The 20,111-nt window shown below is 39.9% G+C and overlaps 3 protein-coding genes across 6 annotated transcripts in view; all 3 read left to right on the top strand.

The window, feature by feature from the left end:
- The first annotated feature begins 625 nt into the window (after nt 1–625).
- On the top strand, nt 626–7,491 carry LOC131430355 (uncharacterized). 3 transcript variants are annotated; one of them, XM_058595258.1, is made up of 2 exons: nt 626–775; nt 877–7,491. In XM_058595258.1, the coding sequence occupies exon 2, from the start codon at nt 1,147–1,149 to the stop codon at nt 7,078–7,080; it is 5,934 nt and encodes a 1,977-aa protein (XP_058451241.1). In that variant the 5' UTR covers nt 626–775; nt 877–1,146; the 3' UTR covers nt 7,081–7,491. The 3 variants fall into 3 exon arrangements, with proteins under 3 accessions (XP_058451241.1, XP_058451243.1, XP_058451242.1); XM_058595260.1 differs by having other exon boundaries at nt 626–1,016; nt 1,070–7,491; XM_058595259.1 differs by having other exon boundaries at nt 626–7,118; nt 7,220–7,491.
- Nucleotides 7,492–8,744: 1,253 nt separating this feature from the next.
- Nucleotides 8,745–11,244, top strand: LOC131430357 (signal recognition particle subunit SRP72). The gene is made up of 4 exons (XM_058595265.1): nt 8,745–8,963; nt 9,152–9,401; nt 9,469–10,962; nt 11,018–11,244. The coding sequence occupies exons 1-4, from the start codon at nt 8,855–8,857 to the stop codon at nt 11,151–11,153; spliced, it is 1,989 nt and encodes a 662-aa protein (XP_058451248.1). The 5' UTR covers nt 8,745–8,854; the 3' UTR covers nt 11,154–11,244.
- A 3,626-nt stretch (nt 11,245–14,870) lies between these two features.
- LOC131430360 (F-box/WD repeat-containing protein 11) overlaps nt 14,871–20,111 on the top strand; it is a 96,897-nt gene continuing 91,656 nt past the window's right edge. Inside the window, exons 1-2 of one of the 2 annotated variants that reach the window (XM_058595270.1) lie at nt 14,871–15,207; nt 15,285–15,841. In XM_058595270.1, the coding sequence (XP_058451253.1) occupies nt 15,785–15,841 (57 nt within the window). In that variant the 5' untranslated portion in view covers nt 14,871–15,207; nt 15,285–15,784. Of the gene's footprint in view, nt 15,842–20,111 lie in introns of both variants that reach the window. The other variant, XM_058595271.1, reaches the window with a different exon arrangement.

Genomic DNA, 20,111 nt, shown 5'->3' with positions numbered 1-20,111 from the left:
TTGAGCGAACGGCTTCAATTGCACTCAGACTATCTGTGAAGAGGAAATAATGGTTTGGAGATAATGTGACGATTACACTCAAACTATAATGAACTGCTGCTAGCTCTGCTATATAAACGGATGCAGGTTCTTGAAGCCTAAATGAGGCCGAAACATTATTGTTGAACATACCAAACCCTGTCGCTTCTTCAATGCGCGATCCATCCGTGTAAAACATTTTCTCAGAGTCAATATGCCTGAACTTACTTGAAAATATTTTTGGGATTTCCGCCGAGCGTAGATGATCCGGGATTCCACGCACTTCGCGCTGCATGGATGTATCGAAAAATAAAGTTGAGTCAGGGGCACTTAGGATTTTTGGCAAAAAATACAGATTTGTACAGATTTTGGATAACGTGGAAGAAAAATTGAATAAAGATCAAGTTTAAATATATTAAGTAATGGTATGTTTACATTAGCGCTGATATCAAGTGATATACGGATTTACTTGATATCCGATGATATCATGTGCGATATCACTTGATATCCCATACAATTTGATGTCAACGCGTATTATCATCTTGGCATGATATCCGGGATATCATGTACGATATCATGTCGAGTTGTCAAAAATCGCAACTAGTGTTAGCACGGATGAACCGCCAGCGCATTGGCCCTTTACTAATGATCGTATAGGCGACGACGTTAGCCGCTGTCAGCTAGGGAGAATGGCGGATGATAATAAAAAGAACCAGTAACACCACCTGAGGAAGAAGCAGTTATTCAAGCCAGAAAGGTGATGCTAAATTAATAATTTTTCTCATATTACTTGAATACTATCTACAATTAGTAGTTTTAAGAAGTACAATTTGTTGTTTCAACGCTATACTGTTGCAGTTTCTAAGCGATACTATCGCTGCATCTATGCGTGTGCAAAGACCACGAATTAAACTAATAGCAGTTGTAATTATTCGCTTCAAACGTTCCATGAATTGAAATTTCCGACATTGATTTAAAATTTGGAAGAACACTAAATTGTAAGTTGCTATCATACTTCATCATAACCTTATACTAATAGAAACCATTCCAGCTTGAGCTGACTGAATAAAGATATTGTCTGCTGTGAGAAAGTGTTTGAATTATTATTTCCAACAAACTCAAGAATTTATGGCTACTTCGATGATAAATGAGATGGAAAATGCAGACAGCAGCTGTGCCGTTTGTGGACGTCCTGACTGGGCAGAAAAAATGGTACAATGTGATAGATGCGATTGTTGGTACCATTTCACCTGCGCGGGTGTCACCGATTCGATCGAAAATCGCGATTGGACTAGTACAGCATGTCTACCGCTTGACGTGAGCAATGGACCAGAAAGCGCATACTCAAGACGTTCCTCAAATGCTGCGTTTGAACTACAAAAATTGAAGGAAGAGCATGAGATTACTAGGAAACGATTTCTGCAAGAAAAGGCTTTGGAGAAAAAGCGAATCGCTGAAGAAGAGGCAGCAGATAGGAAAAAACTCGAGGAAGAGGAAATTATGGAGAGAACTTTCTTGAAAGAGAGATATGAACTTAGGAAGTCTCTGTTCGATGCAAAAAGTGCTAGCGGAAGCGTAGTCAGCCGCAAGAGTAGCGGTCGAAAAAGCGTTGAAAAGGTGAATCGATGGTTGAAAACCGGTGGAGAAGCTGCTCTCAATAGTACAGCTGAAGCTGAAAATAAGGAGGTTTCGAAACCGAATGCATCCAATGAAACTGAATCGCCAAACAACACGACAGCCAGCTCTCAAAATGATAACCCCGCATCTGTGTATCAACAATCTGAACCAACCTATAGTAGTTCACTTCCCCGGCCACCATCACCGTTTGAATACGATCCATCTAAAGCCAGCGTACAATACAAATCTCATCGTCGTGGCGCTAGGATTAAAAACGTGTTACCACCATTACCGCTTGAGTACGATCCATCGGAAGCCAGCAAACAATACGAATCTCGTTACCGTGACGCTAGGAGTAAAAACGTGTCGCCACCAGTGTTACAAAAATCTAGCCGCAGAAATAATGTATCAAATTTGTCAGGTTTTAAAGATGTGACACATACTGGTCTATCGCCGGCGCAGATTGCAGCTCGCCGTGTTATGACGAACGGGCTCCCTGAGTTCAGTGGGAATCCAGAAGACTGGCCTGTATTTATCAGCCAATTCAATATAACGACTGAATGTTGTGGGTTCACTAATGCAGAAAATCTCATCCGATTGCAGCAATGCTTAAAAGGAATGGCTCGTGACTCCGTGCGCAGTCGATTACTTCTGCCAAGCTCAGTACCACAAGTAATAGAAACACTGAAAATGCTCTATGGCCGTCCTGCGTTATTAATCAATTCTATTATACAGCGAGTGCGCAATGCACCTGCTCCAAAGATGGAGAAATTACAAACGATCATAGAATTCGGTATGGAACTGCAAAGTCTATGTGATCACATTATCGCAGCGGAACAAGAAGCGCAACTAACGAACCCGTCTCTCCTTCAGGAACTGGAGGATAAACTTCCCACGCACTTGAAACTCCAGTGGGCCGTTCATAAGCAATCGTTGGAAACAGTCACCCTGAAAAGCTTTACCGATTTTATGTCACACCTTGTTCTGGCAGCGAGTCAAATAACATCACTATCTGATCGCAAGGTCGAACGCAATCGGGTAGAAAGAGATCACAAAACGAAGCAACAAAACAGTAACTTTCTTAATACCCACTCCGAGGTCGAAGATCAGATACCAGAGAATACTCAACATGAAACTTTTGACCGCAAATGCCTGATATGTGGCGAAGTCAATCACCGCGTAAAAGACTGTGAACATTTCGCAAGGATGACTGTTGATGAGAGGTGGCGCAAAGTTGGTAGTCTCAAGATATGCCGTACATGCCTTAATCAACATGGAAGACGGCGTTGTAGAATCACGATTCAGTGTGGCATTGACGGATGCCAATACAAACATAATCGACTGCTACACAACAAAGTCGAAGATACGGTAGCCTCAGATAGTCTCAATCACCGAGATCAGACACCGAAAGCTTTCTTTCGAATCATGCCAGTAACAGTATGTGGTAAAAAAGGATCTATCGATACATTTGCCTTTTTGGACGATGGCTCATCTTTAACACTTGTTGAGCAGTCGCTAGCGGAACAACTAGGAGAAAGCGGACCTCAAGGTGAACTTGTTTTGAAATGGACTGGCAACGTAACGCGGCGCGAGCCAGCATCGCATGAAATCGGATTCGTTATTTCGGGTCAAGCTAAAGAACAATATCAAGTGAATCGAGCTAGAACGGTGACCGAATTGAACCTCCCCATACAATCACTTGACATACATGAGTTGTCAAAAGCGTACCCACATTTAAGGGGACTTCCGATCCAAAACTACGAAAATGCACAGCCTCGCATTCTTTTAGGCCTGGATCAGTTAAAGTTATCCTTGCCATTGAAACATAGAGAAGGACGAGAAGGAGACCCAGTGGCTGCCAAAACTCGTTTAGGCTGGTGGGTGTTCGGTGGAAAGGGAGAAAAGGTGTTAACCGGAGTATCTTGCCACATATTGGAAGTGGCTGAAAAATCTCTACACGATATGGTGAAAATGTACTTTGGACAAGAGGACGCAGGAATCAAATCGTTAATGGCACTTGAATCTAACGAGGAAAAGAGAGCGCGGCAAATTTTGAAGAGTTCCACAAAACGTATTCAAGGACAATACGAAACTGGTCTTCTATGGCGATTCGACTATTTTGAGCTTCCAGAAAGCTACCATATGGCATTACATCGACTAGAATGTCTGGAGAGAAGAATGGAAAAAAATCCACACTTGAAAGAAAACATTCACAGGCAGATAAGTGAGTATCAGACCAAAGGTTATGCTCATCGGGCCAATCAGGACGAAATTGCCGATGCCGATCCGCGGAGGGTATGGTACCTTCCTCTAGGAACGGTCACAAATATACGGAAACCCGGAAAGGTTCGATTGATATGGGACGCTGCAGCGAGCGTAGATGGCATATCATTAAATTCAATGCTTTTAAAAGGTCCAGATCAGCTTTGCTCTCTGCCTGGTGCCCTGTTCCGTTTTCGACAACGCCCAGTCGCCATTAGCGGAGACATCCGCGAGATGTTTCACCAGATTCGTATTCGCGCTGAAGATCGTAATGCTCAACGATTCTTATGGCGTCATAATCCAAAATGTGATCCAGAGGTGTACATCATGGACGTCGCAACTTTCGGGTCGACATGCTCACCGTGTTCCGCGCATTATATAAAAAACAAGAATGCTACGGATTTCGCTCACCGATGGCCGAGAGCTGCAGAAGCGATCATCAAGGGTCATTATGTAGATGACTACTTGGACAGTTTCAACTCTATTGAGGAGGCCAAACGCGTTACTATGGAAGTTACGTCGATACATCAGAAAGGTGGGTTCGAAATTCGCAATTGGTTGAGCAATGTACCCGACTTAGTTCGCTCCCTCGGTGAATCGCCTATAGCAGTCGTAAAAGGCCTAGATATTGACAAAAGTGATATCAAGGAACGGGTGTTAGGTATGCTGTGGATGACTGGGGAAGACGTTCTTGGATTTTCCACACAAATGCGAGAGGATATATCACTAATCATTCAAGAGAATGTTAGACCAACGAAACGTCAAGTGTTGAGATACACTATGAGTCTGTTTGACCCGCTAGGGCTTCTGGCGCTATTTTCCGTTCATGGCAAAATTTTGATACAACAGATATGGCGCTCCGGGATAGATTGGGATGATAAAATCGAAGACGAACAATACGAGCTCTGGCAAAAATGGACCTCTCTTCTTCCAATATTAGCTGACATCCGAATACCTCGATGGTATATGCACAATGACGTAACAGCGAGTGCATTATCTACACAACTCCACATATTTGTAGACGCCAGCGAAGAAGCCAGCAGCTGTGTGGCTTACCTGCGATTTGTTTTATCAGAAGACGTCAACTCATGCGCCATTGTTGCAGCCAAAACGAAAGTGGCTCCGCTCAAACCTTTGTCGATTCCTCGCTTGGAACTTCAGGCAGCTGTCCTAGGATCCCGATTATCTCAATTTATTGAGGAGAACCACTCGATAAGCATCGATAAAAAAGTATTTTGGTCAGACTCTAGTACCGTTTTAGCGTGGATTAGATCCGATAGCAGGCGATACACTCAGTTCGTGTCATGTCGAATAGGAGAGATTCTTACTATCACCGAGATAGATGAATGGAGGTGGGTGCCCACCAAATTGAACATCGCAGATAGAGCCACGAAATGGGGCAAAGGTCCCGATCACTGTTCGAGACAATGGTTCGCAGGGCCCGAGTTTCTGTATTTGCCAGAACATCAATGGCCAGAACAGCCAAATGTAAGAGGTTTTCATACAGAAGAGGAACATAAATCGTGCCATGTACACTTGATTGAGCACACTGAGCCTGTTATACAACTTAACCATTTTTCTCAATGGAAGCGTTTGCTGAGGACTGTAGCTTATATGAACCGTTTTGTCCTTAACACAAGAACAACCAGAAACTCGCGTCTTACTGGATGTCTCACGCATGATGAAATAATATCAGCTGAAAATATCATCTGGCGAATTTGCCAACGGCAAAGCTATCCAGTCGAGTATGCCATGTTAACAGCGAGTAATGGAAAGACTACCCTAAACAAAACCAGCAGACTGTATGGTCAATGTCCTTTCTTAGATAAAAATGGAGTTCTAAGACGATATGGACGAATCCCAAATGACATGAAAATTGATATGGATTTGAAATTTCCCATACTTCTTCCTAAATATCACACTGTTACACAGTTGCTGCTAAATGATTATCACCGGAAATATCACCATGCTAATAATGAAACCGTGGTGAATGAGATAAGACAAAAATTTTATATACCTCACCTTCGAACAATGGTTAGGAAAATTGCCAGAGAATGCCAAATGTGCAAAATAAGAAAATGCCAACCATTAAACCCAATAATGGCACCGTTACCCGCAGCGCGATTAACTGCATTTATTAGACCATTTTCTTATATTGGTTTGGATTTCTTCGGGCCAATGCTTGTAAAAATAGGGCGTAGCAATGTAAAGAGGTGGGTTGCACTATTCACGTGCCTTACTATTAGGGCAGTCCATCTAGAAGTTGCTCACACCTTAAGTACAGAGAGTTGTATATCTTGTTTTCGAAGATTCGTTGCGCGACGTGGAGCACCTCTTGAGGTATACTCCGACAATGGAACTAATTTCATCGGCGCTGAGAGAATACTACAGAAGCAAATCAATAGTGGATTAGCGGAGACATTTACCAATGGGAATACTAAATGGATTTTCAACCCCCCTGCAGCTCCCCACATGGGTGGAGTATGGGAACGAATGGTTCGTTCCATCAAATCAGCAATGATTGGTATAGAGAGTTCAAGAAGGCTTAACGACGAAGCCTTTCTAACATTATTAGCGGAAGCTGAGGGAATTGTTAATTGTCGACCGCTAACTTACATTCCTTTGGAAACACCAGAGCAGGAGGCCTTAACTCCCAACCATTTTTTACTGGGAAGTTCTAGTGGAATAAAACAGCCCGTTGCACAACCAACCGACTCGAGAAATGCACTACGATCTAGCTGGAACCAGATCCGTCATCAAGCTGATTTGTTCTGGAATCGATGGCTTCGCGAATACCTTCCAACTATATGTAGGCGAACTAAATGGTTTGAAGAGACACGACCGATCGAAGTCGGAGAATTAGTTTATATTGTGGACGGAGCAAAACGAAACTGTTGGATCCGCGGCAGAGTTATTGAAACAAGGCGAGGCAAGGATGGAATAGTTCGAAAGGCACTCGTTCAAACCTCCAGTGGAATACTGATACGACCGGCTTGCAAGCTGGCGATTCTAGACGTTCTGCAAAATGGTAAAACTGTGTCTGATACGCAGTGTTACGGGCGCGGGGATGTTAGCACGGATGAACCGCCAGCGCATTGGCCCTTTACTAATGATCGTATAGGCGACGACGTTAGCCGCTGTCAGCTAGGGAGAATGGCGGATGATAATAAAAAGAACCAGTAACACCACCTGAGGAAGAAGCAGTTATTCAAGCCAGAAAGGTGATGCTAAATTAATAATTTTTCTCATATTACTTGAATACTATCTACAATTAGTAGTTTTAAGAAGTACAATTTGTTGTTTCAACGCTATACTGTTGCAGTTTCTAAGCGATACTATCGCTGCATCTATGCGTGTGCAAAGACCACGAATTAAACTAATAGCAGTTGTAATTATTCGCTTCAAACGTTCCATGAATTGAAATTTCCGACATTGATTTAAAATTTGGAAGAACACTAAATTGTAAGTTGCTATCATACTTCATCATAACCTTATACTAATAGAAACCATTCCAGCTTGAGCTGACTGAATAAAGATATTGTCTGCTGTGAGAAAGTGTTTGAATTATTATTTCCAACAACTAGCAACACGGATAATGGCATTGAACGCACTCATTTATTAGGTTTTTTACCGTCACTGCTAACCTCAATCGGATGAACACTTTTTGACAGTCCAGCAGTACTGTTTGTAAACAGAAATTTCTTTTGTTTGTTTATTGACAAATTGGATCAGACCATTTACGGTCCGTATCGCCTAAATAAAGTTTTAAAACATTTGTTCACGTTTGAATACAGTTCGTTTTTGATATTTATTAAATAAGAGTGACTAGTTGCAAAGTGTAAAGATGATTGTTTTAGATGTGCTCTTCGATTTTTGTTTAAGCTTGTTTGTAAACAGTATCGTCAAGGATGAATACTTGTTCATTTGTGTTGTCACGATAAAAAACCTAATGAACGTCACTTCGAGAGTGACAATGAACAATCATTATAATTTCGAATTTTTCAACGAGTACTGGCGTTCGGAGACCATAAAATGCAAAACTTCAACTCTTGATTTAATTTTAATAGAGAAAAGTAATATTATTGATTTTATTTCTAATGAGAACATTCAATATGACAACTTGATTGTCAAACGATATCATTTCGATCATATGTGAACACTTTGACATGATATGCATATCATCTCGGTATATCAAGTGATACCAGCGCTAATGTGAACATGGTATAATGGTATTGATTATTTTTTCAAAGTGAAAACATTATCATGATTGTGTGTTAATTCTAAAAAGAGGATAAAACTAAATATAAAAGAGTATGTTAAGGACAGTAAACACAGATTTTCTATCTGCTAATAAAGATTTCTTTATGCTTACTTTTATTTACAACTAGTGTAGCGTAATTGCTTATGCTTTCAAAAATTGCTTCTGATAAAATGAAAAGATGATGGCCTCGTCCATAACGTAAGCTAGTAAAGAAGAAAGATTGCCAATTGATCAATCAGATTTCACTTTCAGATTGGATTTTGAAAGTTTTTCGTCAATTCATTATTTCGAGAGGCTACAAAGAAAAAACAACTTCCAGCGTTTTTTTTTCAACTACAATATCATGAAATTCAGACTAAGAAAAGTTTTGGTTTCTTTAAATTTGGGCTCTAAAGACTTTTTCATTCCGTTGTGCTTCGATTTCTTATCACTTCTATATACAGATTTTCAATACAGGTTTTTGAGCTCCCGATACAGATTTACAGATTTTTCTTCTGAAAAATACAGATTTAAATGTGGCAACCCTGCTTTCGAACTCGATGAGATTTTATATCATACACTTTTTTATAGAAACGTGTCTGAATCCCTGCCAAGTTGTCAACCCAAATCTTGCAGTGAATGAATCGTCAACAGGCAGCATTGTAGTGAAATATACAAGTTTTCCTCCGATTTTGTGAGAATCAGTGTCAAATCGACATGTCTAAAACGGAAAGCAAAGAATCAACAATACGGCAGTTCTACACCGAGCTAAACAAACAAGGTTCTAATGGGGAATACGAGAAGGCCCTCAAATCCGCTAATAAAAGTAAGTGCCATGACCGTACCGTGCGATGGCGGTAGCCTGGAACGGAGCACCGAATCGTTTTTTTTTAAGTAAACATGTTCACCCGAGTGAGATTTTTTTTGCTTTGTCTGTTTACAGACGGCTGAAACCGTTAACGGTCCATCTCGCCCCGAGTGAGGTTTCTAAATAGCATTTGTTTTTTTTTGCAGTTCTGGCACTTGACCAAAACGAGTTAGAAGCGCTCAAGTGTAAACTCGTCTGTCTTATCCAGCTATCTAAGTTTGAAGAAGTGCTCAAGTTCCTCGATAGGACACAACCAGCGCATGATTGCACCTTTGAACGGGCCTATTGCGAGTACCGTCTGAACCAGCCGGATGTTGCATACAAAACGATCCAGAACAGTGGAATCAAACCGCTGCCATCAAATCTGAAGGAGCTGATGGCACAGATTCTTTACCGGTAAGTACAAACCTGTTCGTACATGCAGTATTGGATTTGTTTTTTTAACTGAAACGAATCATTTTAGCATGGAACGTTTTGAGGAATGTTTCGATTTATACAAGGATATCATAAAAAACACTCACGATGATTACGATGACGAACGAACCACCAACATGAGTGCGGTGGTGGCAAATCTTTACGTCGAAGGTTCTAAGAAGGATTTGCCAAACCTTCGAGAGGATACGTACGAGCTGACGTACAACGCCGGTTGTGCACTTGCCGGGCAGCAACAGTTTCCGGAAGCGGAAAAGAAGTTGCGGGCTAGCGAGAAACTTTGTCGGGAATTTCTGGAAGAAGATGGGGCTACCGAAGAGGACATTATGGATGAGGTGGCAATTATAAAAGTTCAGCTTGCTTACTGCTTACAGATGCAGGGTAAATCTAAGGAAGCATCGGTTATCTACACAGAAGCATTGAAGCATAAAACGAACGATCACGCCTTGACTGCGGTGGCCAGTAACAACTTAGTTGTTATCAACAAGGATCAGAATGTGTTCGATTCGAAGAAAAAAATGAAGGCAGCTACCTCCGAACAGGCCGAACATAAATTGACTTCCAGGCAGAAAAAGGTTATCGCATTCAACAATTGTCTTCTGGCATTTTTCACCAATCAAGCCGATTGTCATATGTTAGCAAGTCGACTAGGGAATTCCTATCAGGACATGGAATTTCAATCATTGCTGGTGCGAGTTAGTCAGCTGGCCCGAGACAAAAAGTATAAAGACGCCATTGAATTGCTTGAAAATTTTTCAAAGAAGCTGCCGACGACTCAAGAATTGGAAATTAAGTTTGCCATTGTTCAGCTTCATTTATTAGCAGGAAACCGCAAGGCCGCTGTGGAAGTTTTGGTAGGTCTCGGAGAAGCCAAATATAGACCGGGCGTGGTTTCAGCACTTGTGACACTTTATCTTGGTTTGGACAACAAGGCAGCGGCCTCCAACATTCTAAAGAATGCTGTTGAATGGTATAAAAAGAATAAAGGCACTGCAGGTGGTGATCTTACTGACATGTGGCGACAGGCCGCCAGTTTCCATTTGCGTGGAGGTGAATCAGAAACGGCAGCTAAGAGTTTGGAAGAGCTGTTGAAAACCAACCCATCCGATATGAAAATTCTTGCTCAATTGGTAATCGCATATGCCCAATTTAATCCGAAGAAGGCACAGGAAGCCAGCAAAAAACTTCCAGCGTTGGAAACTTTGACAACTGCATCCGAAATTGATGCTCTGGAAGCCACTAACTGGATGATGATTGCAAAGGCAGTGAAGAAAAAGATCCCTACCTCGGCTAAGACGGATCAATCTCCCAGTACACCAGGCAGTGATATAGCAAAGAAATTAAAGAAGGTTTCCAGGAAGCGCAAGGGAAAGCTACCGAAGAACTACGATGCAAATTCTGCACCCGACCCGGAACGCTGGTTACCACGCTACGAACGTACCGGGTATCGCAAAAAACGGGACCGTCGTGTGAAGGAAGTCATGAAGGGCAGCCAGGGAACCGCTTCTGGACAAGCAGATCAATAGTAGGATTATGATTTAAAATAATAGGACAAAATCTTTAAACTTTTATTGTTTCAGTGATATGAGCAAGTCTTACAACCAGACCCGACAGTCTCCGGCAACACCGGCGGCACACGAAACTGCACCTACAGGTCCGGCTCTTAGACAACTACCCCGGAAAAGCCAACACAAAAAGAAGAAGGGAAAGCATTAATAGCATTTGATTACATTCACGTTACATAACATTTTTGTATGTTCTTATATTGTACTGAAAACCAAAATAAAATGAAGTGCATTTTCTCCAAGGACCTTGTTTCACATTTTTCAATCGAGTTCTTAGTTTTCGTGTGGTGCATGGTGAGGATAAAATATATGTGGACATGTACTATAACAAACAATATTTCCGTCTGCCTTATTTTTACTAACTACCTGGACATGTGAAATATTGGGAGCTTCACCGGAAGTGGTTCTATCGATGTTTCAAAATGTTCTTTCAAAGCAACAAGCTTGGGAAAAACACGTTGATACTCATTGAGCAAACTGCATTGATCTCTGTATTCTATTGTTAGTTTGATGGACGTTGTTACTAGAAACCGCTCTGTATTGCTCTGAGTAGCCGGCTACCGAGAATGTTCTAGTGTTTTATCTTGCTGTTTGTTTATCTGTATGTTTTGTTTCTACACGGAGAAGAAATAATACGCAATGATAAGGTTTTACCGTTAATACGTCTTGCTTTACTATGAGGCGCCTTTTCAAAATTCGCCCTGTGGAAAAGAGTGTAGAGCTTGATCGTGAATATCTCGAGTTGTACTTAACCAAAGACATCACATTAACAAGATATCCAGCTCTGACATTACCCGAACAAATCATTGGCAACCTCCTTTTTTGCCCTTAGGCAGACCCTGTCAGCTTCGAGCGAAATCAATCTTCAGTTCAACAACGCCATCGCACGGCATCACATTCAATATATCATGTCAATTGTATGGGTGCGCAGTGCTGCTATTTTGGCGCGCACGAATTTGACATTCCTCTCCCCTGCTTCTATGTACGAGATTCGATGCGGACTCGCCTGAGGGCACCATGTTCACAAAAAAGGATGTTGCCAATGATTTGTTCGGGATATGTGAGAGCTGGATATCTTGTTAATATGATGTCTTTGCCTCAGGTGAGTACGCATCAAATCTTGTACATAGAAGTAGGGGATAGAAATGGCACATTCGAGCGCGCATAAATGAGAGCACTACGCACCCATACAATTGACATGATATGTTGAATTTGATGCCGTTCGATGGCGTGCTGAATTGAAGATTGATTTCGCTGACAGGGTCTGACTCAACGTTGCAACATAATTCTTTTTACATGCCGATAGAAATATGGTCAGCAACTTGTGATTAAATTTTTAACATTGTGAGATAACCATAAACAACTTGAAAACTAAGTTTTCTTAAACTTTCGGAAACAATGAAGAAAACTCATCACGCTTGCTTGCCTTTCTCATACCCGAGCAGGGTTACCTGAATTCTGAAGTTTAGTTTCAATTTCAGTATTTAGCTCCAGATTACAGGTTCAGAATTAAAAACTATGATTCTGGAACTGAATTTTTATTCTGAGGGTTGTTTCTTCACTAGATTTTGAAACTGTGTTTAGATCTTTAATTAATAAATATTCGGGATTCGAATCCAGATCGAGGACCCGAATAACCAGTCGGTTAAAAAGTCGCTAATAAAAAAAAGAATCCAGAATTCTAATTTATGATTTCAACTTCAGGATTCATGAACAAAATTCAAGATATGAATTTTAGATCTGGATTCTGGAACTAAATGTTAGATCAGAGCTCGGAGCCTGAATTTTAGAATCGACTGGTAAAGCAGAGTTTAATTCCCGGACTTAGTTTCAGAATTTATTTAAAACAATTCAGTTTCACAATTCATGTCCAGAATCCAGAACCTGCATGCATGGATTCTGTAAGCTAGATTTTGGATTCAGTTCCTTCATTAAAGCTCAGAATTCAGGTTTATAATTCAGATCTAGAACTAAATTTGGAATCTGGATTCTGAACACGAGCTCAGTTTCATAATTCTAGATCTAAATTTCTGACCTGATTTCTTGATCTGGATTCTGAGCCTGAATTTTGCAACTGAAACTTCTTGATTTCGAGCATAGTTCTTGAATCCTTTTCCTGATTTCTAGGCCCGATGTAATAAATAATACTAGATAAATAATGACAAATAAATAATACTAGATGAATAATGACAAAAAAGACTCAACAGTTGGATACATTGGATAAATTCCGCCAATCGATTCTTTTAGAAGCATCAAAATAGTCCCAAGATTATGCGAAAATTACCTCTCCTATCAATAAATCGTGAATGTACCGTTACAATTCTGGAAGCGAAGCAATAAAAGCTCAATAGTCACACAACCTACTAATACGAACGATTATATATATTCGAAAGTTTGAAAGTAAAATGTCAGTTTTATTCGTATACACGTCCGCTAGTTATGTTTGTGACATTACCCACCCGCCTTTTTAGATGTCGCCTTATTTTCGCTCTTTCGAGTGTAGTAAGGAAACAAAGGAAACAAAGAGCTACAAATCGTAAGTAACATACTTACTCTGCGAGCATGGCGCTCTCAGACGACTCCGCATCGCATATTTAGTCATCATTTAAAATGACATTTTTAATGCTCGTGTAAGGGCCGCTAATCGTACATACAAGAAGGTAAGAGAAAACTTTGAAATGGGTTAAATATAACGGCTTCATAAAAAAATAACTGCTCGCCTGCCAAATTTTGAATAAAAGTTAATTCGCGAGTTGGTCCATAGCCTAAGCTGACAGGGTCTTCTTCTAATTATGAAGTCTCGGTTGATTTTCCAGAAGGCCGTAACAGCAAGTGACAGTTTCTCTTTGTTTACTTTCTCTTCTATTAATTGCCAAGCGGTTTACACGTTTATCACTTAACTCTTGGCATAGAATGATGCTCGAAACGTTCGACTTCCAAACAGAACTGTGAAATCCAAGAAAATCTTTTTAGATCACATCACAATAATCGAAAGAGAGAGTGAACAAAGAGAAACTGTCACTTGCTGTTACGGCCTTCTGGAAAATCAACCGAGAAGTGTAAAAAAACTAAGTCTCGGTTGATTTTTCATTAGGGCGTATAATCAAGTGACAGTTTCTCTTTGTTTACTTTCTCTTCTATTAAATACCTAGCGGTTTCCACGTTTATCACTCAACTCTTAGCATAAAATGATACCCGAAACTTTCGACTTTCGAACAGTGTAGTTAAATCAAAGAAAATCTTTTTAATCACATCACAACAATCGAAAGAGAGAGTGATTAAAGAGAAACTGTCACTTGCTTATACGCCCTAATGAAAAATCAGCCGAGAAGTCTTGTTACTATGTTGAACGATTTTTAAACATCTTTGTGCCAATTTAACAGGAAAAAAATCAGCCATCACCCTGTTTTATCGTTTTTATGGCATTACCTACCCCTGAATTGTTCAGGGAAGCCCGTTTCGTTACATCGACATGAGACAGTGCAGTAGACAGACGGGGCGCGAACATACATTTTTGCCTTCAACTCGCAGTCAGAGATGCCAGGTCTGCAGATTTGTCTGTAAATCTGCAGATTTGGGGTATAGTGCTGCAGACATTTTTTGTTGTGCAGACTTTTGCAGACTTTTGAAATTCTCGCAGATTTTTACAGACTTTTGAAATTCTCGCTGACTTTCATCTATATTTACAGAAAAATTTGAAATTTCCGCGACCTTTTTTTTTTTTTTTGCTCGCCAAGTCAGTTTTGCATGTCATACTTTATAGAGAAATTGCTGCCAGCAAGCCATACTTGCTGACTGCAGATTTTTTTTCAGATTTACAGACCCTGTCTGCAGACATTTGAAATTTTTACCTGGCATCTCTGAGTCGCAGTCCATCGCGCAGTTCGTTGACGTCACTCGTGTCGTGTGGTCGTCGTTAGTTAGTTTCGTGCGTGCCTTTCCTGCTTGCGTTTGCACCGTTCAACTGCAACGCTCTACTGTCATATTTCCGTGTTTCGAAAATATTGTTACTGCAGTTTTCAATATGGCTTTAGCAAATCATAAATAGATCCTCAGTATTGCATTGATTTTCACGGAAGGAATCTGATGGATATTCTTCTAGAAGAGAAAGAAAGAAACGAAGCAGTCCCACACTTCTGGATGCAACTTCGATCCGATTTCTCCGGGTGACAGTGTTTGTGAAAACGCCCGAAACGCTGGTAGTGGTGCGTTTCTGTTTTTTTTGTGCTGTGTGGTCTGCTGTCAAAATTTGTCATTGAAGGTGTTCCTTCTTTTGCTACAGGGTTTTTATCAAACGATGCATAATTTATTTTTTGGGGATATTTCACGGTAAAATATTGATCAGTGTCCACACACAGGAGAATCCTTTCAAGGATCAATTTCAACAGTGTTGTCTTCAAGCTACGGATCTAGCGATCTGCCCTTTGATAGTTGAAATAGGTTTTCGGTAGTGCGAGTGAATTACGAAAGGTAGAAAAGAATAAAAACGGTGCACAATCGTGCTGGTGTTGGTGTGTATCGCTCGCATGGAAAGTATAGCTAAGAAGCTTATTTGAAGAGTCATTGGAAGAGCCCGAAAATTGGATAATTCCCAGTAAGTGCAGTTTGTGGCCATTCCGGAAAGTTTACATCCGAAAAGTGCAGTCTGTGGCAGGCACCAATCTCAAGCCGCCACCACGGGATTACTGACAGCCGTTGCGTGAACGCTAGAAGGTAGACAGAATCCCCGTACCGCTGTCAAAACCATAAGCAAGCAAAATAGACGACAATAGCAGCACCGAGATGATGAAAATGGAGACCGATAAAATAATGGACGAGTCCAACAACAGCAGCCCACAGGTAAGAGCTAATGGGCAACCGTCAAAGAGAAAATGCTAGAATCCGGTTCTGCTTTGTGGGAGGCCTACTTTTAGTCCAGACCTGCATTACGGTATCAAAACAGGTTCCCTTCCGTTCGTTCGGGTTAGGTTCGTTTTCCTGTTACATGCGTATAGATTTCCAACCTCTACGTTTGCAGTAATAAAGCAATGATATACCCAACGCTGGGAAAGCAAATGCGTTCTGTATGATTCACCCACTGTGGAATGAGCAGACATAACACTTTGTTATTGTTCTGTTGAAGATAAAATTTTGGCGACAAACATTGTTTTTAATTGATTTTTATTCTGGAAAATTGTTTTGTGTCTTTAATCAAATCACCAAATTGGTGACAGCACATGAGCATACAAATACCAAAAATTACGTTAATATTTTAAGCAAAGCATTTTAATGTATTTTGCATTTTTGTGATTTAATGCTTCCTTTAGTTAATACATACGTCATGAATGCCTCTAATGTTAGAATCTTCCTAAAAATATGTCACTGTCTGAATAGTTGAATTATAGAAAGTATTGCAATCGCCTCATTAAATTCATTTCTGAAGAGTTTCCATCCAAGACTAAAATAAGTTTCTAGCAATGCTCTACTCGAGGCCATTTCTAAATCTTCATTAAACAAAAAGAATGGATTCCAAAAGATGGAGAACTGTTTTATTACTCAACCGAGTTTTATGCTTTTATTAATTAATGTAAAAACCCCTGAATGTTTACTATTTGTCTGCAATCAAAAAGTTGACAATTTGTTTTGTCCGAGACTTCAGAATAAATATTGCGCCTCGGTAAAATTGTTATAAAGGCGTTACTCGAAAAATGAGTAAAAATGGTTTGTGCTAAGTGTTACACGGAACCGCGAATAGGCATTAGCAGTTCAACTTAAACTGCTAACGCACTGATGAGTTGATGAGCTGAACCTGGGTAACATGTGGTTTCAACAAAACGGTACCACATGCCACACAGCACGCTAAGCGATGGACATATTGCGAAATGAATTTGGAGTTTCATCTCTCATTTTCAACGCCTAGATTGTGCGATTGGTATCATTGGACTATTTTTGTTTATGTTGACAAACCAACTTCGGTTCAAACACTAGTAGTCAACAACAAGTTACAAATTTGGATAATATTTCTGAAGTATGTTCGGAAGAAGGAATTATGAAAATTGGTGAAGAAGTTCCTTATCTGGAAGGCGTTTTGCGGTGTGATTTACACGGAAGGGTGCATTAAGAAGTGTCTTCTGCCATTCACAAGGAAGCAAAATGGATCGGTTCTCTTTTGATCTAATTTACCATCTGGCAATGTCATCTTAAGATAATACTTGTGTTATGCTCATATTTCGGTACTAACAACATCTAATTAGGGCATATCGTACGATAGACCCTTTTAAATGTTGCGAAAAATAATGCTCATTGCTCAAGTTTTAACCCTTATGCACTCGAATGGGTACCCGGGTACCTTTTCGAATTTCAAAATAAGAAATTTCTGAGTTAGGTTTAAACTAAGATTCTGCAATTCGGTCAATTCCAAGAACTAGTTGGACCATAACTTCTCATGCTTTGACTTTTCATTTTACAGTAAGGGGGGTCGAATGGGGGGGCTCAAATTTTTTTTATTACGTAAACACCCGAATGGGTACCCGGGTACCCACAAATAAAAATGCTTGTAACTAAGGCAAATTCCATCCGATTTGAATTTTTTCAGTACGGGTAAATTCAGAAATTTATCCACTTTTCGATGGCCGTGTATATTGCTGTAGTAGGTTCTTCTGGTTCCCGTTAATCCGGATTTCCGTAGAATGTTCCGACACTTGTGTTTTCCACCATAAATGTCATTTACTAATTTGAAACTTTTCCAAACCAGCTATTTGAGAAAGGCCGTACCAAAATGAACCTTTTGTAGAAAAATGACGTCATCTAAAGGGTAGTTGGCCTATTCTGGACTTACTCTCATAGAACGAAAAAAAGGAAATATAAATGAGAACGAAACTGTTTGGGAAGTAACTTCGTGATGTTTCGAAATGTTTGTTGCCAGAATTAAAAATTGTATTGCGTGCTCCTCGCAATAGGCCTGAAGTACATAATAATTTTCAAACTGAAGATAAGAAAGTGAAGTATATAAGGGAACATACATAAAGTACGTCACGCGTTTAGGGGGGAGAGGTTTCAAAAATACGTGACAATACATGGTGAAAAGATTGAGAAATGCTCGACAAAGGGGGAAAGGAGTGGTAGAAAAATTCAAAATTTTATGTTACGTACATAACGGATGCCCCCTGAAATATATAAACATAACAACTCAGCATAGCACTTGATTTCATATAGCAATTCTTAGATAAGATTACAAAAATACGTGAAATCCGTGTATAAATGCCTCGATGTCGGAACTCATTTAGGATATCCGGGTTCCTGGGAACCAGGAGCACCATGTCCATCTTTATGGGTACCAATCCCAAAGAGCTTAAGTTCCTGAATCCAACAGTGCTAAAATTACTTCAATCGGTTGAAAAATGCTCAACTTACAGCGATTTAAAAAAATGGGTACCCGGGTACCCATTCGGGTGGTTAAAGGTGTTTTTTTTTTCGAGTGCACAACGGTTAAACATGGAACTCAGGTATATTGTTCATAATTTCGTAGATTGAGCTTCCATCTGCGAGATTAATCTGATTTTTGTGTAAATGAAAACTGTAGAGCCGAATAATGACCATTATTATTTGTAACATTCGCAACGGCCTATCGTACGATACACCCTAATCACATGTTATTACCGATTTGTGTGATAAATTGATTTCAAGAGTACTCATCGAATTGGAAAAGTGTTCGATTTTGATCTTATCCATGACTGCAGAGAGAATCCGATACTCCCTTCTTTGCGAGTTAAAACTGGTTTCTGAAGCCCTGGGAAAGAACCTTAGAAAGGTTTATAATGTTTAATTTTATTTTGGAGGTCCTCAACTATGAAGTCCTTAGTAGGATCACAAGAATGTGGATATTGGTGTCGACAAAGAAGCAGTTGAAGATTGTCGATAATAGGAGAATTGAATTTAGCTTGAGCTTTTGGAACTGATTGCCTTCTAACTAAAATCATGTAATGATTTAAATAATTTATTGGTTCAATTTGCTTTCGGTATGAGATCTGTATCCTAGCTGATAAGTTCTAAGGTAGTAGAATATAGAACTAATTCAGTTAATGATTGCTTTATTTGAAAATCGGAATGTTATTGGTGGATGATCTGAATAAAAAACTGTTTGAGTAATCAGTTTACTACAAAAGTGGCTGATAAACTAGTTGGGCTATTTGAAAATAAAACTGGCTAGAAACCAAAGGAGAAATTTGAAGAACTCGCATTTTTTGGTTATTTTTCTGATTACTCTATGAGATTTGATTTATTTGCTCATCAATGCATTGAAATTTGTAAGCAAGCCATATTTTAAAAATGGTAAAAATGATATGTAGGATGTACCTATCGTTTATTGACTCACATTAGAAAATAAAATTGATGTTTTAGAAGAGCCAGGCGGCGAAGGAGAATGGATTTGCTCAATTTTAGGTGTATGCACATCTACTGATTTTAAATTGGATTTTATTGGATGAGAATTTAAAGTTTGTTGCTTGGCTTCTTGGATGCTTGTCAATAATTGGATTTATAGTTTTCAGCACAATCAGAGCATGAACATCAGTGGCGTCTCGTGACAAAATTGACGGGTTGTGCACTCTTATGTGGTATGATATCCGATGTAACAGTTCATTGTAAGTGAAACTAAAGGTTGAGTAATGAATATTCGCTTGTGTTTCTTAAAACAATGAAATTATGATACATTATGATTTTTTATTAAACTATTGTCGTATCATCCATACAATAGAAGAATTTGGCGTTCGGCACGTCGAGCAGATCTGTCAATAACTTCATCAATAAAACCGCTTCGACGTTGCAACTGCGACAGCACTTTGTATTCTACTGCTATAAGCATAAGCCACTGAAGTCTCACCTGAAGGTGTGCATACAAATTCTCACAGAGCCAAACGTGACAGAGAGGACATCAAATCTGAGAGCTGAACTGAGTAATTCCTTCTCTTGAATCTGTGCCGTAACTCATGTGCACGGGAAACGACACCAACATAGCGACAAGAGATACTTGAAATTTGTTAGTTGGATGTATATGAGATGTGTCTAAATACACGCAATTTCGGTGTACAAGGCAAAGTGCTCGAGTTCAGAGCACCACGTATTGGTTACG

Source organism: Malaya genurostris, chromosome 2, assembly GCF_030247185.1.
Source record: "Malaya genurostris strain Urasoe2022 chromosome 2, Malgen_1.1, whole genome shotgun sequence".
Lineage (NCBI taxonomy): Eukaryota > Metazoa > Arthropoda > Insecta > Diptera > Culicidae > Malaya > Malaya genurostris.
Note: the sequence above shows the minus strand (reverse complement) of the source record. Positions and strands in the feature narration are given on the sequence as shown.

Coding starts and splice junctions, on each gene's coding strand:
- LOC131430357 (XM_058595265.1), top strand. CDS start 8,855: ATGTCTAAAACGGAAAGCAAAGAATCAACAATACGGCAGTTCTACACC. Junction 9,402..9,468: donor ATGGCACAGATTCTTTACCG/GTAAGTACAAAC, acceptor GAATCATTTTAG/CATGGAACGTTTTGAGGAAT. Junction 10,963..11,017: donor TCTGGACAAGCAGATCAATA/GTAGGATTATGA, acceptor TTATTGTTTCAG/TGATATGAGCAAGTCTTACA.
- LOC131430355 (XM_058595258.1), top strand. CDS start 1,147: ATGGCTACTTCGATGATAAATGAGATGGAAAATGCAGACAGCAGCTGT.